The following is a 15,989-nucleotide window of genomic DNA, read 5'->3' as shown; positions in this document are numbered from 1 at the left end:
CCTGTGGCAATTTGAGCCCTTAAGGGCAGTAAAAGACATGCATTCATTTTCTCGGACTGCCCGATTTTTCGGACGTATTCGTGGCCCATAGCGAGCCCAAAAATCGGACGTTGACTGTACAAGTGACCAAGAAAATGCTTCAAATGGTCTATGGGGCGAATGCGCGGTGGAAGAAGGACGAGAACAGAAAGGACCGACGCATTCAGGAATGAACGGGAAAGGAAGTGTGCCGCCGCTTTTTTGAAGGAGCTTGAGCTCAAAAAACAGTGTTGGCTGACGCTGAGATGCATGTGTTTCTCACCCAAACCAAAATAAACTTTTTAAAACAGTGAAACGCAACACTGAGACACTGTGCACCGGCTGATAGTGCGTCAGGATAGTTGAAGTTGGCTTTCCAGCTGCTGAAAGATTATCTCACTTGTGACAAAGTTCGGACCTCATATTAGGGAGCTTGAAGTCGAGAGTATAACGGAAGCCCGTCTGGTCGGGATGATGCATACTTAAAAGGAAGAGGTCCGGACACCGACCAAAACGGTTTAAAAAGAGTTTAAGAATATATTTACGTTTGGATATTTTACGTTCTATATTTTCATTGTGCACAAGGGTCCCGTGGGGGAGCCGGAACGTAAACATATGTTTAAGCTATTTTTAAACCATTTTGGACAGTATCCGGACCTCTTCCTTTTAAGTAACAAATGAGCTTGCTATCAGTTGATGAAATTAGCCCATATTCGAAAATATTTGCTTCTGTGTGCATATCTTTTTATTCGTATTTGAAAATGTTCTGCTCGATTTGCAACGGGCTTTACCATTTTTTCGAGGATATATTATGCGCTGTGAATTTTACTGACCCCCCCCCCTTCTGTTTTCTTTTTGAATAAAAATAAACACTACTCCTTGCTATCCTAACTGAATTAAGTCGTTTTTATTTAATTTTTAGCATGCTTACTAGAGAGCGACAGCACCCGTCGACATGGTGTCCAGCCCGTCATGACATCAAACAAAGTTCGGTGTCACTCCGGGTATTTTGCATAGGCACTCACGGAAAACCTGGAAAACTCAGAGAATATTTAAATGTCAACTTGGTTGACACTCTGCTTGGTGTCTTCTTCATTTTGTTTTTCTTTCTTTCTTGGGCTTTACTGTTCCAACGTCTCGTGTTTCTTGGCAACGCTTCAGCTGCCGCTGTACGCAGGCCCTTATGGTAGCCTGCGTTGATAAGCCTGGTGAACTGGTGCGTGAAGTTTCCTTCTATTACATGATGACATGACTTATTTAGAAGGGCTTGTAGAACTAGAGGACCCGCCGCGGTGGCTTAGCGAATATGGTGTTGCGCTGCTAAGCGCGAGGTCGCGGGATCTAGTCCTGGCCATGGCGGCCGCATTTCGATGGGGGCGAAATGCAAAAACATCTGTGTCCTGTGAATTGGAGGCATGTCAAAGACCCCTTGGTGGTCGAAATTAATCTGCAGTCCCCCAGTACGGCATGCATCACAATAAAATCGTGGTTTATGCACGTAAAACCCAGGAATTCAATTCAGAACTGGTAGTCACGATGGCTCGTTTTACATTCTGGCAGTGGTCGAAACCATATGGTAGAAACGCGCTGCATGACAATGTTTCGTAATTCCAACATGTGTGGTTCTCTTCGGAGGTGACAGTCGAATCGAGAACATAATTCTTTTTCTTTCTGGCATTTCAAAGGTGAAGTTTTATTTCCGACATGGCTTCGTGGAAGGCGGCAAACACACATTCTCTGCATTTGGTTAGGTCTAGCTCATTCACCAAATTGTATAAGGCGAGCAAATCGTCTACATAGCGAAAAATAGGTAGAAGTTTGTTTACTTCTAATTCATCTCAATTATTCTGCCCACCGTCAGTGAGGAACAGGTCACACAAGTACGGTGCAACCTGTTAATCAATGCACATTCCACTTCTCTGAATATAGGGTGTTTCACAAGGGAAATGACTGTCGCATTAAGGTAGTCGGCTATAAGTTCTGGAAAGATGTCTAAAGAAACACCAGCACTATTCTGAAATGGTAAAATTCCTTTCTCTGCCTCGCAGCAACGGCAACCCCGCATGAGGGACGTAATAATACGTCACTTTTTTGCTTCTTTTGTTTTAGACATGATGATTCTGAAGGGAATGTGGCACACATTCCCTTCATTCCAGTCGAAGGTCTCTAGATCAACAAGATTATGACAAGCCCTCCTATTTATCAGTGAGGCAGACCTTTAGGCTTTCTACCTTTATTTCGCGCACGGTAGAATTGAAGCTGATGCCATGTCGTGTTGGGGTCCTTAACTTTCCAAGGCAGTCGATGCCATACGCAACAATCCTTGACGGGTGTTCTTTGCTGGTTTGGTTCGCGACCCTTTGAACAAATGTCATTTTGACAGAGTCTCTAAAGGTCTTGGTTGGCCTGAGTACTTAGTTCCAATATTTAGGTCACACGAGGCGACAGATGTTCGCGTTTCCGATAGTTTTTATGGAATAGGTTCTTTTACGACTTGAAATATGCAATGTGCAGCTTCACGGCAGCAAGGAATGTCCTGTTCCACAGCAGCTTTGTCGCGTAACTGGCCGACCTCATTTGTCGAAAGAACACGTCGGCAATGGGGCACTTCACGTGCAGAAACTCCTTTAGCAGATGAATTTGCCTCTACAATTCCGACTTCAGTATCTTCGCTACTCGCTAGGCATGTTCTTCCGAAAGGGGTATTACGCCGGACTTCTTCAAGAGTTTTTCTTGACGCTTCGGGACAACATTCTCGCCCTGCAATGAATGGTGGCAATGGCGAGGCTCAATGAATTGGCGACAAATGCTTGCAGGAACACAGAAGAAGGGCTCGGCGAAATTGCATGAAACTTGACAATAGTGCTTACCTGAGCTCGTTGGGTGAACGCATGTCTTCTCATACCGTATGTCTTCTTCCATGTCAGTGTTTTCTGCTTGAAAGTTTTCTTGCAATGTTTTGTGAACTGTTTACGAATGATGACACAGCTACTGCACCAGAACAGAAGTTAAATTTCTTGCGAATGGCGGCTTGACGTCAGCGAGTGTCTATTGACATAATCAGACCGGTTTCTTCTCCTTCAGCAGTTTGAGAATAAGGAATGTGTGCGCTGACACACTGCTTGAGACATGGTTTGAGCCAAGGCGCAGCAAGTAGCCTCTGTCAAGGGGTGGCATCATGCTTACGGCACAAAGCTCAAGTTGCTGAAAGCGTAGCGATTGTGTAGCAGTGTCAAGTTAAGCATGTAAAAAATAGAGAGCGAGAGAGAACGTTCTCGTTCCTTGTCAGCGTATACTGAAAACTGGAAAAAGAATCATGTAGAAAGAACAAAAGTTAAAACTATAACAGCTTATTTTAATGTGCGGTTTTGTCACTGCGTGCATTACATGCGTACGTGCGTGTGCGTGAAAATCTCGCTCGTAGTTGAATGAAAAAATACTGCAAAAAAAGTTTATGCTCGAAAGAGTAGAATTCTGTAGGAAACCTTCAAGACATGCTGTTAATTTTGGTAGTTTCTTGCCATAAGGCCTAACTATTTCAACCTCACTTTATTCTGGATTTTCCCTTTTCACTTATATGAAACCGAAAAAAAAAAAGAAGAACGTAGAAGCTTGTCTAAGTGCTCGACGAAAGCACTATGACGAAAAGACTCTATAACTTCAGTTATTCAAGGGTCTAAGAAAGAATATGCTCTAAAACGTTTTTACACTCTTTGGGGTTTATCTTTTCCCCCAACAATAATCGGCGTCAGTCTTGCCTACACTTTTTTAACAGTCTGCGCTCGCTACTTTCCTGTCTGGAACAATAGATCGCGCTGATAGGCACATGTCGTCCCTGACCTGTAAGTACCGGGAGCGCAGCGTTAAAGAAAGGAAATGCACACAAAAGGGTAATGTTGCTTGGGGACAATATAGATCCCTAAGAGCACAAATATTTTTAGAGTAGTTTTAGCAGTTATGACTTAATAAAGGTGAAAGGGTGTACGCACCTTTGTTATATTGGTAACGTAGTGACAGAGATGGCACTGTTACGATATTATTTGTAGTAGTTTCCGTTTTTTTTTGGATCACGTTAAATTAACATTTGTATGTTACCAGCACGAGTAAGCATGTGTCCAGTCCTTAGTAAGAATCTTTGTCTTTGCCAACGAAAATGATTCTAGTTTAAGAATTAGAGCATTAGAGTACTTAGTTTGTTAGAGCAGCCAGCTTACTATCGCAATATGGCGGCTATATCTAACCGAATGCTCATAGCAGTCTTTCTGATCAGTCATTCTGTAATCAATGTTGAAGCTCGAACGAAGGCAGGCCGTTCAGTGGCGAGGCGAAGAGTGTTTAGCAGTGCCGAAGCATTCCAGTGTGTTTTTTCTACTTGAGTGGTCGAATGAGCTGTTCCGTATCTTTGCGCAGGCAACCAACGATGCCAATCTGGCCAAGTCCGAATCGAAGAGCGGCAAGCGTGGCTTGGCCCCAGCTGACTTCACGTCAACGTCCGACTCGGAGGAAAGCGACGACAACCAGAGCGAAGACGAGGAAAACCAGGCAGACGACGGCGTGAGCCGAAGCACTTCGACGCCCGACGCTGCTGGTGACAGCGGACCGGCCCGGCCGCCGGCGTCCAGGCAGCAGGCGACAGTCCGGCGCGCCGCCGGTCTACAAGTGGACTCCGCAGACTTAGAATCTTCAAGGTGCGCTAGCGTCTCCATCATTTATGCGGCGAGATGAGCCGTGGCCCTCGCGGCTTCTTGCAAAGACCCCGATTGTCTATAACCTTTGTTAGGCTCAATGCACGCGCTTTCAGCCCGTCCAATCCGGCGCTTGACTAACAAAGCTTCTGGTTCTTAAGAGGTGCTGCTGACACCCTCGTTGTCTTCGTGCTAGCTCTCGCAATTAGCTGCGGCTCGTTCTTAGGGGGTCGTTTATGCATACAAGCGGCTTCGTAAATCCGGGTCCTGGAGCAGCATTTACAGAAGCTTGTCGCCCATCAGGACGAACAGCGTTCTCAAGCCTCCCCTGGGCTCGTAGCGTTCGGTATGTCACTCCGGGGATGAAAGTTTAATTTAAACGCGTATTAAACATAAGATATGTGCACGCAGGGCACTTGTAGGTGAGGATTGCACTTGTGCAGGACGGAAAAGCCTGGGGAGCATCAGTGACGCAAAAAGACCCTACAAGTGTAAAGACCCTACTTGTGCAATGAAAGGATACCCGTACAGATTGTTGATTGCCGAGTTGCATTCTCTAGCTGCAATAAACGGCCATCATATTGCATGTCAATGTATCCCCTTACACTGCTCTACGAGGCAATGAACTTGCCAATGCGTAGCAGAGTGCTCTCGACGACCAAGAGCCACTGCTTACGATTTTCTTTTCCATGACAGGACACCAAGTGCGTTCGGTTACTTGTACGAAAAGCGACGGAAGGACACCATGACCATCTGCAAATCGCCACAGATGCCTCCAGAGGTGTCGTTTAGACTACTACCCAACATTCAGCACGATAGTGCCAGTCTTCTACAGATGTTTAGGCTCGAAGTGGCGGTTACACGTCGTTATGCAGTTTTCGTGGGAGGCACTGAGTCGCCAGACTCTAATATACGTAATGTGACTGAATCTATAGACCGTGTACTATACGAATGCCCTGAATACATGCAACATCGACAGATGTTTTCTATTTCCCCTGCCCATCTCGACAGACAACCGTCGTCAGAGGATCTTTCCGGATCACTCTTTCGGGACTGTAAATCTAGTTTGCAGGTCATCTAACCCTCACTTGATTGTTTAAGTAGGGCGAGTCTGGACTCTAAGATCCCAGCAAAGCTTTCCGTTATGTACTTCGCCTCTTGCAACTTTCGTCATCTCCAACCCATCTTATTCCTCTTTCTTTTAGTAGTTGGTTATATGAATGTACCTCATTCCGACCTCTCTACACTTGCTGTCATTACACATCTCTTTATCTCTCTGTTTCTCACGCAAATTATGCCTCTATGGTGATTCAGATAAAGCGAGCGAAGGTTGGCTTTGTCCTATAAGGACTTGAGGAAACCGAATACATCTGCGTGGTTTCCACGCTAAATGCCACGATGCGCCATGCTGATTCCTCTACGAAATAAAACTGTTTATAGCGAGCGAATAGTCTGCAGTCGGAGTGTGTGTTGAAATTAGCACACAAGAGACTGTTTTAATATAGCTTTGCTGCTGTACCAGTTAACACTACTGCCTGTGCCAGGTGTCACCTGCTTGCACGTGCGCCGCGAAGATAAGCTGGCGGGCGCGCAGCTGGCACATTATCGATGTGATAGCGGTAGAGCGCTAACACTGCACTAAAATGTTCTAATGTTTAATGTTCGCACGACTCAAACGGGACCAACGGGATCGCTCATTTTGAAGAGTGAAACCACCTTTCGCCCCCTATGGAAACAACCCTCGACTATACAGACCAAAATCCTAGAGGCGCAAAAGAAGGTTATTGTTATCATTAGAATGTCATCTGAAATTAGACTCCCGTAGTTGGTTTCAAGGCAATGCCATTTGTACAGCGCTTGTACAGTGAGGACAGGAGACAACACCTGGCGGTACCTTTGACGTAATATTTGTCTTGTATATTAAAAATGCATATGTGCGAGGTTTTGTTGGACGCTTCACAATAACACTTGACACAGTTTATCTACTCTGCAAAACAAAATTGAGGAACGGCAATGTTTTACGTGTTTGACGACACGATGTAACAACGGATGGATGCACGGACATATGTCGCGAGTAAGTGTGTGATTGTACTTGTGGTCCGTCGTTTGCGAGTCAATAAAACATCACTGGAAATAAAACCATTGTGGGAGGGCTTAGGATAAACTAAGGGTATACGTTGAAATCTGGTTACTGTAGGAAGCAATTTTTTTTTTAATTTATGCCGTACGTTTCTTTAGAAAAATATTTGAGAATCGGAAGATTCACGGGCAACTCAAGTATCAAGTTTACGACTCCGTAACGCCGCAATAAAAGCGATATTAAAATTCTGTAAACGTCCCTATCAAGTAATCTAAAATGGGCAAAATTGACGCACTACACACCGCTCTGAAATATACCAATAATTTGAGAGTAGGTCTCTGAGTAGGTAAGGATTGTAAGTTTCAAGTGAGCTGCAAACTCCTATATGAAATTAGTCCGTTTGAGATGCTCTAACAGATGCAGTTTGTACAGTGACTGCGATATAGATTTGTTTTTGGTGCAGAGTTACAGACGTGCAAACTTCGTGTTTTAGTTGTTTTAAAACTTCTATTTCATACGTTGCTAGAACTTCTCTTTCTGTCTTAAATACTGTCTTTCTGTCTTTTCATACCGATTGCTTTAAGAATCCATTATTTCCTTTAGTGATAAGAGAGTGGAATAAACTGAGTGAATCCATTAGTGACAGCGCCTCAGATACATTTGCCAATTCAGTGGAAAAACATCTCCTCGCCTTACAGCTCTGATTTACTTACTCCAGTTTGTTAACGATCTTCATAGCCTAACACTTTAATCTATAAGTGTTCTTTTTGTATGATGCATTATACGCATGACTGCATTTTTATCATGTTCATTAGGTGTTTTATATCGCATGTGTTTTCAGGTCGTTTTTCTTTCTTTCTTATTTGGTTTCTTCTTTTCTCAGATTCTTCTTCGTTATAGTATATTGTACCTAAATATTGCATTTGTGATGAAGTACTTAATTCTTTTGTTTAGCGAAGCCAAAACCTTTGCAATAACACACTTGTGATTATATATTGTATTTATATTCTTTGTTCACAAATACTACCATATGTACTTGCCCTTCCTGTTATAATCCCATGAGGAATTGACAGTATGGGAAATAAATAAATGCAACAAATTTCATTTCGAATGGGTCCAGCGATTGTCTCATGCGAACATTGTTGCTTTTTACATATGTTTGAGCAGGAAATTTGGCTAATGATTCCATGTGTTCTAAGGTGTATAGAATAAATTATGCTCGAGCGTTTTTCACGAATATTTGACTTGCTTTTGCTTCGGTTTCCTAGAAAACTAACCCGAAGAACTAGATAGCTGGAACAATGTCGTGCAGCTAAGGCAAATACCCTTTCTTTGCAGGTATAGCGGACCTAAAAGACTGGCGTCATTTAATTCTGCCATACCGAGACAAATATCCAGGAGGGGTAGTTCAGGGGGCCATGCCCTGTCTGCAAGAAGTCGGAGCAGCACCTCCCTTAGTCCAGCAACATCACCCCCGGCAAGGACATTGTTCCTGACGAATTCATGTTCCAGAATTCCAGTGCTCAACGGATCAACAGTGAAGAAAACTCCAAGCCCACCGAGGGGGGCGGCACTTTCTTCTACCACAAGCACCTCTTGTGAAGAGGAATGCGAAACCGAACAAAATAAAGACTTCAGAAAGTCAGTGCTCAACATGAACCTTACAGAGGAAGAGAGAGAAATGTACCTGTCAAGGCAACGTGAAGAACGCGAGCGATGTAGTCATACCGGAGAAACGGAGTACAAAATGGAGTCTAGTAATGCGGCTGAAACAACCACGACCACAGAGACAGAGACGTCCGAAGACGAAGGTGCGGTCGCCCTTTCAAGGACGGCGTCTTTGGCTGTTGGGAGAAGCAGCTCAAAGTCACTTCTACCGGAGCCCGGGCTCCGCACTAGTGGTTCGAAGGTAATTGTGGCCAGAAGCTCTTCACAGAACACACTACTGTCCAAGAAAGGTAGCAGAGAGAACATTTTGCAAAGCTGCCAGAGCAACGACCGCCTTCACGACCGATCTCGAAGTGCATCGGGCGGAGATCTCTTGGAAGCGACTACTACCACGGATGACGATGAAGACGTGTCAGAGACCCGCAGCCGACGTGTGCGCCGGCCCCCGCGTCGCAAGGGTTCGAAAGAGAACATACTGGATGCCGAGCCCGTAACCAGCGTTGCACCTGCAGTCAAGTATGACCGACAAGAGTCGACGAGCTCTGTTGCCTCCTCAACCACGAGTTCATCGGAAGCGGCTGATCCTCCACAGTTAAGTGCTCCCCACGTTACCGTCTCAACTCACACGACCAGCGAAGGGGACGACGAAGACGAAGAGGATGAGGACAATGAGGACGGAGTAGCCAGTCTAGCGGTCACACCCGTTCCCTCAGCCGACCACTTGTCGCCAGAGCCTTCTGCGGCAGCTCCCGTGAAGGATGAAGCTCCAGCAGAAGAGCACGACGAGGCTGAGCCATCTGACTACAGCCAAAAGGACGAGGAAGAGGAAGAAGAAGAGGATAAGACTCTTGACTTTAGCGGGGATGAAAAAGGGGCCGCGGGTGCTTTATCAGACAATGAAATTGGTGACACGGTGGAAGGTAAAACCACTGTTCGGCAAGACGAAGATGTTGACAGTACTAGCGAGGAAGAGGCGCCCGAAGGGGAACAGAAATGCCACGTTGAACAGACTGTAAGCACCGACATTCCCGATGGCGAAACTAAAGGAATGTTAAGTGAATCTGAGTCTGAAAAATCTGAAACATCTGAAGAGGAAGAGGAAGACGAAGAAGAGGACGAAGAAGAGAATGAAGAAATGCCTGAAGTGGAGGACGTGAAGGAAGAGGAAGAAGTAGAAGAAGTTGAAGAATTGAAAAGTGAAGAGGCTAGCGATAAAATACACTTGCAAATAGAAAAGATAGAACAAACAAACAGCACTGAAGACGAAATTGAAGTAAAAACTGCGAGCGAGGAAGTGGATGAAGACGCGACAGAGCACTCGGTCGAGATAGAACATGTTAAAGGAGTGGAGGTAGAAGATATATCGGAAAAAGTCGAATCTGAGCGCCTATGCGACAAGGAGAAATCACCTGAACAGTCAAGGCAAAAAGAAAGTGAGGAAGAAGCTTCTGAAGTAAGTGATGAAGACGAAGAAAGTGACGAGGAAGTTGAGAGTGACAGTACGAGAAAACAAGACGAAGAGGCGCAAAATACAATTTGTGAACCTTCAGATCATTTACAGCAAGATACGAAGCACGAAGTTAAGGATGAGGAAACGTCTGACGAAACAGAAGAAGAAAGTGATATTGAGAACCATGAAAAGGAGAATGGCAATGCTGTTTCGGTGCCAGATGACGGCGCACGGGCAATTCCTGAACAAGCTAAAGAAACTGAAGAGAGAAACAAAGTTGATGAAACAGTGGACGATAAGACAAATCTGCCTACCGATATTTCCAAAGCAGCGTCATCACGCGTCACCACCGCAGATAACCAGCCTGATTCCTTGCCCAGTGAGTTAGCCTCTTCAAGCACATTCCCTGATGTTTTTCACGCAATTACAAATGTTTCTCCTAGGCACGCGTTAGAAGTGACCGCTAACTCAAATAAGTCAGAAACTTGTACTGAAGACGCACGCTCTCCTGAGTGCCGGCAAGAGATAAGCCTTTCTTCGAGCTTCCCTAAACCGACTGTTGCAGAAACCTGCCAGCTTGCCAAGACTCCTTCTTCTCAGAGCATCACGAGCCCGACGCTGCTAAGCCCAGTGGTCACAAACAGGACCGCTGTGCCTTACGTCAAGCAGCCAGTTGTCGAAGAAACGCCTCCTGAAGAAAAGAAAAGTAGCCCTGCCACATCGCCGTTGTCTCCTTTCAGCCGCCCAAGCGTTAGTTCAGTGAACAGGTTAGCTTCCCAGTTTTCCTCTGTTCCTATCACAGCCCAGTCGCCACCAGTGAGGAGAAGCAGGCCGGCACATTCCGGGATTCCTACACCGTCCGTCTCTAGTGACTCAAAGGGTGATGAGAACAAAACTCTAAGCGCAGCGCAGCCGCAGGCAGTTGCGATCCGCCGTCAGCGGCCCACCTCTTCAGTTCAACCGAACCAGCAGAGTAGTGTGCCGACGCCATCGCCGACTTCAATGACCAAGGCTTCGGTCTCATCGGCTAGGGTGCGGCCTCTGCCAGTTCCGCCACCCGCTGCCGTGCCACCGACTCGAGTGAGGCCCGTTCCTGTGGCGCCACCTCCCGTGTCATTGGTCCGGATTTTCCCTGTGCCACCGCCTCCGGAATCATCAGCAGCGCAACCTCCGGCATCTTCTGCGAAGGTGCCCCAGTCAACGGCTGTATCCGTTCCAATTCCACAGGAGAAAACGCATTTACCTATTCGAGCGAAGTCGGGAGCGTCAACGCAGTCTTTTCCAGCAGCACAAGAAACGACGCCCGTCACCGCGACACCAGCGAAGGCAGATGTACACACACCGGCAAGGTTTATGGAGACGCAAGGAAAAACTCAAGCACATACAACTCCAGCTAAGCCAGCTGTACAGACACCGACAATATACCCTGCAGCTCAAGAAAAAACGCATGTCGTACCAACTCCACCAAAAACGTCGACGTTGCCACAGTTTCCAGCAATGCAAGAGAAAACGCAAGCTCAGCTAGTTCCGCCAAGGACTCTTCCATTGCCAGCCCCTGCACAGCGGCCGACATCCTTGGATATAGGCAAAGAAAGCGCTAACAAGGCACCATCAGCGGATTCTTTTCTCCAAAGTTACAGGCGGTCACGAGAGCTTAGCAAAAGTGATTCGTCGGGACAGATGAAAAGTCCTTCTGTTCTCGCAGCGCAACGGACGCTTCTTTCCGTAGATGCAAAACAGGTAACGCCCGTAGAAAAGAAGCCAACAGAAGTGCCTAAGGCATCCTTTACGGCTCCAAGCAAACCCCCCAGTGAGCCCCCTCTTCCAAAAAGTAAATTCCAGAACTCGTCAGAGCAGACACGAACAGTGTTTGGAATTCCTCCTCCAGGTCGAAGATCAGTAGCATCCGCAAAACCCCCGGAGGTGAAGAAAACCGAACAGGAAGTGAGGAGACAGCAGGTGCCTTCAAGGCATAACGATCAGGCGAAGAACGGCAGAAAGCCGGTGACCAAATTTATAGGTTCCTGCAAGGACATCGACTCCCTTTTGAAGTACGGTAGCGACGAAGAGCCGGAGACATTTGAACAGTTCGAAGACCAGTTCGAGAAAGGCGTGGCCAAAAAATCATCGCCCCTTCCCATGCAGTCCAAAAAGCATTCTCCAGGGGACAGAGTGAAACACTTCATTGGAAAATTTCAAGACATTGACGATATGTTGGGTGCAGCAGCTATGCCCGTTTTCCCACTAAGCCCCAGTGATCGCAGCCCATTCGAACGGTCATTCGCCGACAGCTGGGCAAAAAAGCCGCAACAGGAGGACAGTGACTCCTCGGGTGATTCGTCTCTCGAAGAGGTCAAGGTGTCCTCAGTGAAGGTACACGAATCTAAGCAAGCAATACGGCCTCGACTTGACGCATACACCGAAGAGATCGACTCCAGTGCAGTCCGTATCAGGGAGCCCAAAGTGATGCAGGGACAGATTACAAAAAGACCAACGAGAAAGGTAAGTAGAACCTATCTCACTTAAGACCGTCAACGTGCGCGTATTTCGGCGAGCGCTCTGGTCCGGGTAGTTGGTCCAGGTATTTGTTTAGGAATTTCATCAGCGCCCTCATCACACACTATAGATAAAGAAGTTCCGCTGTCGGCAGTTTCACCTAAAGGAGAACTTCTGTGTCGAAGGAAAATAATCTATCTATCTATCTATCTATCTATCTATCTATCTATCTATCTATCTATCTATCTATCTATCTATCTATCTATCTATCTATCTATCTATCTATCTATCTATCTATCTATCTATCTATCTATCTATCTATCTATCTATCTATCTATCTATCTATCTATCTATCTATCTATCTATCTATCTATCTATCTATCTATCTATCTATCTATCTATCTATCATACCTTACATGCCCACTGAAGGGCATAGAGTAAGGGGGGTAACAACACAACAGAAAAAAAAATAAGTTGGTCTTGGAAGATAACCAACGTCGATGAAGCGATTCCGAGAATAAGAGCGGCATCTGCATTGAACGTTCACTGACATCGCATGAGGTGCACCAGGAGCGGCTGTGGCAAGCAAGGTAGAGGTCTCGCCACCCTAATAAAAGTGTGACCTGGCCCGAACGTCTGCTCATCGATGACTGGGAGCGCAATAAATATTCGAATATAGTTAATAACTTAGGGTGCTTCAGTCAAACCCGCTTAAAGTGAACCTCAGGATGCGCGCTCGACACATCCTATATTCGGTATATAATTGTACCGATGAATACTGAACCTTTTCAGCTGTGTAATAACTGTGTGTTCTTACGAAACTATAACATTCCTAATCGACACAGAAATCGGAGGCCAAATATGATACAGTAATACATTTTTAAGAACAATAATTTCGAATTACGGCACAAGTGTTTGCGAACACAGCCTGCTATTTAAATACGTAAATGTTAATGACGGGCCATCGAGCGTGGATTTGTTTATTGCTATAAATACCGAACACCACCTGTCAAGTACCTATGCATGTATTGCGTGACAGCGTGATTTGTGCCTGTTATTAGCGTGAAGTCAAACCCTTTTAAAGACTTGCTGATGGCCTATAGTTGGTGCATAGTTAGTGAGGTCAAGAAACACACGCATCACGAAAGTAAAGTCCCGTGTCCACCCATTTCCTTCCGTGCGATCGTTTTTGTGCTCACTAACTGGTCAAATAACCCTTTGCTAGTGACAACGAACGCAATGAGCGCGAACGCTGCACTCTTAAAAAAGAAAAAGAAAAAAAAAGCATTCATTGGGGCTGATAATCGTCGTCAACCTTGCGTATACACTACATTTAAAACTTTTTGGAAACGGAACAGTATAAGTCAACAAAATATTCTTTCATTCTGTTACATTACATGTGTTCTTCTAAGTTCGTGCCTTATTCTGGATCCTCCTGTCATCTGATTCCCTGGCTACCCGACGCGATCGCGTCATTTCATCTTTCATTTCGTTTCAAGCAAGCGACCAACCAGCCTAGGAATACAATACGTGCGGCAGTGAAAGACAGATTTTCGTCTAAACTATGATTATTTACTTATCGGAATGGGGCGCGTGCGCGCGCGTGTTTTCTATATGTGCATCCACGAACAACACGCCGCACGTAATTATTCACCTACGAAGGGGAACTGCCTCAGGAGAGAGCGCGTCTCAGGCTCTGCAGCAGCGTGCGGTCATGTACCGAAATCACGCGTCATCTTCACCAAGGAGCCCCGCTCGTCTGGCGGGCGAGAGAAGAATGGCGGGCAGGCGCCGCTGCACCTGTGGCGCTCAGCGCACCCTGGCCGCGCTCACGACCCAGCGGAGCGCGTCGGGCAATGCGTGCGGGGGGAGACAATGGCGGCGTTCTGTTTTGCGAGCGTCCAGTCACGGGCTGCGGTCGGCGAGAGAGGACCGGCCACGACGCAACCACTGCTGGCGGCCCAAGCGGAAATGCCTCCCCGTGCACCCTACGCGGGCCGCCTCGCGATCATGAACTCGGACGGGGAGGGACCTTCGTCTTTCACGGGACACTAAACTTTCTCTCGTGGCCCGTTTCTTTGCACTTATTGCGCGTTTCTCCTGATGACTGTCCACTGCGCGGCTGGCTACGCACGAGGTGAGAGCGAGATCAAGGGAGCGGAGTCGTCCGGCTCGGCAACAATTGATTTACTCGTGAACGCGGGGAGGAAAGAACGGAGGAGGGGGGAAGAAGAATGATGATGAGAGGCGAGGCGCGCTGTAACGAAGCCGCGAAGCCTCTCCTTCGGCAGGGCGCTTCATGCGTCGTTTCCTCCCCAGCCGCCCTCCCGGCATGCACCGCACCCGAGTCTCGCTCTTTTCCTCGGCTTTTTCGATCCGTTTTTCGTTTTGTCCTTCTTGTTCTTATTTTCTCTTCCTCGTCCACGAACCAATACTGCCGGCAAGCAAGCGCGCATTTAGTGCCTGCCTTCGTGTGCCGGCATCCGTAGGCTTTGTTTCGCTCCTCGTTAAATCAGTTCTCGCGGCAGCACGAACACTTTTCAGGCTGTGGGGCCTTAATAAAGAAAAGGACAAGATGGGCGAATGGAGTCTGCTCGGGGGCAGCAGTTCAGGGAGAAAATGCTCAGGTTTTCCCACTCGTTCTGAGGTTGCGAAGCGCACCGCGGAAGGATTTAAGAGGGTCATTAGGTTTTGAATGTGGCCGAAGGCGCGGCTGCAGTGCGTAGCGGCAGTCACGCCGGAAAGCCTATTAAAAGCACCGTCCAAAGAAAAGGTCTCGTGAAGGGCTGGGCCAAGGGTTAAACAGTTCGGCACTGAGCCATAATCCTCTCATGTCTGCATACTCCTATGTGTGCACGAGCACGACGGGCGAGGATGAGCGTGGAACCCCCAGAACGTTTGGTGAACGACCGCTTGCAACAACGGCATTATGCAATCGCTCATAGCGCTATCGATGTGAGGGCGTTATTCTCACGTTGAACAGCTAGAGCCTCAGCTTTCGGTCCAGCAGGTTTGAGTGGACAAACGGTGTCTGTCGGGTATCAAGTGTATGCTGCTACATATTGAATTGCTTGCTATTATACGACTCAAAATTCCGACTCTCCTATAATTTACGTAGAGCGGCAGTGTGCTATATCTACATTCTGTCCGTTTTATCTTTTTCCTTTTCATTTTTGTTATTCTCATGTGAATTTGCGCGCTCGTATCTGCCGTGTATTCAAATAGCTCTGTGACTTGGAAAATCGATCGTATTCTCCAAAATATTGCCTTAAAATGCAACATTAGTACAACATAAACTCGCAATTATGATACATGTGCGCAGGAACTTATCGCCTTCAAGCCTTCAGAAAACTATGATTGCTTGGAAATTCAGAAAGATAAAGCCTAATATATACCACCACAAAAACGCATTAAGCCACACGCACGAAGATCAGATAAATCCATGTGTTACCCAAAGTCCTCATGGTAGATGAAACACTGCAGCTCCAGAGTTCCCTCTGGTAATTCTTGTAAGAAATTACGTCCGCAGCCCGCTGAAAATATCGAAGACAATGTGCCGTGATTTCCGTCATATTCCCGAACTATACCAGGT

General features: G+C 46.6%; 1 protein-coding gene across 1 annotated transcript in view; it reads left to right on the top strand.

Annotated features, from left to right (window-relative positions):
• The window catches only part of Fhos (Formin homology 2 domain containing), a 289,796-nt gene that overhangs the window by 96,520 nt on the left and 177,287 nt on the right, over window positions 1-15,989 (top strand). Inside the window, exons 5-6 of the mRNA XM_065443135.2 lie at window positions 4,429-4,706; window positions 8,122-12,403. Coding sequence (XP_065299207.1) covers window positions 4,429-4,706; window positions 8,122-12,403 — 4,560 coding nt within the window. The remainder of the gene's footprint in view (window positions 1-4,428; window positions 4,707-8,121; window positions 12,404-15,989) is intronic.

The sequence above is a fragment of the Dermacentor albipictus genome, chromosome 1, assembly GCF_038994185.2.
Source record: "Dermacentor albipictus isolate Rhodes 1998 colony chromosome 1, USDA_Dalb.pri_finalv2, whole genome shotgun sequence".
NCBI classification, from domain to species: domain Eukaryota; kingdom Metazoa; phylum Arthropoda; class Arachnida; order Ixodida; family Ixodidae; genus Dermacentor; species Dermacentor albipictus.
Note: the sequence above shows the minus strand (reverse complement) of the source record. Positions and strands in the feature narration are given on the sequence as shown.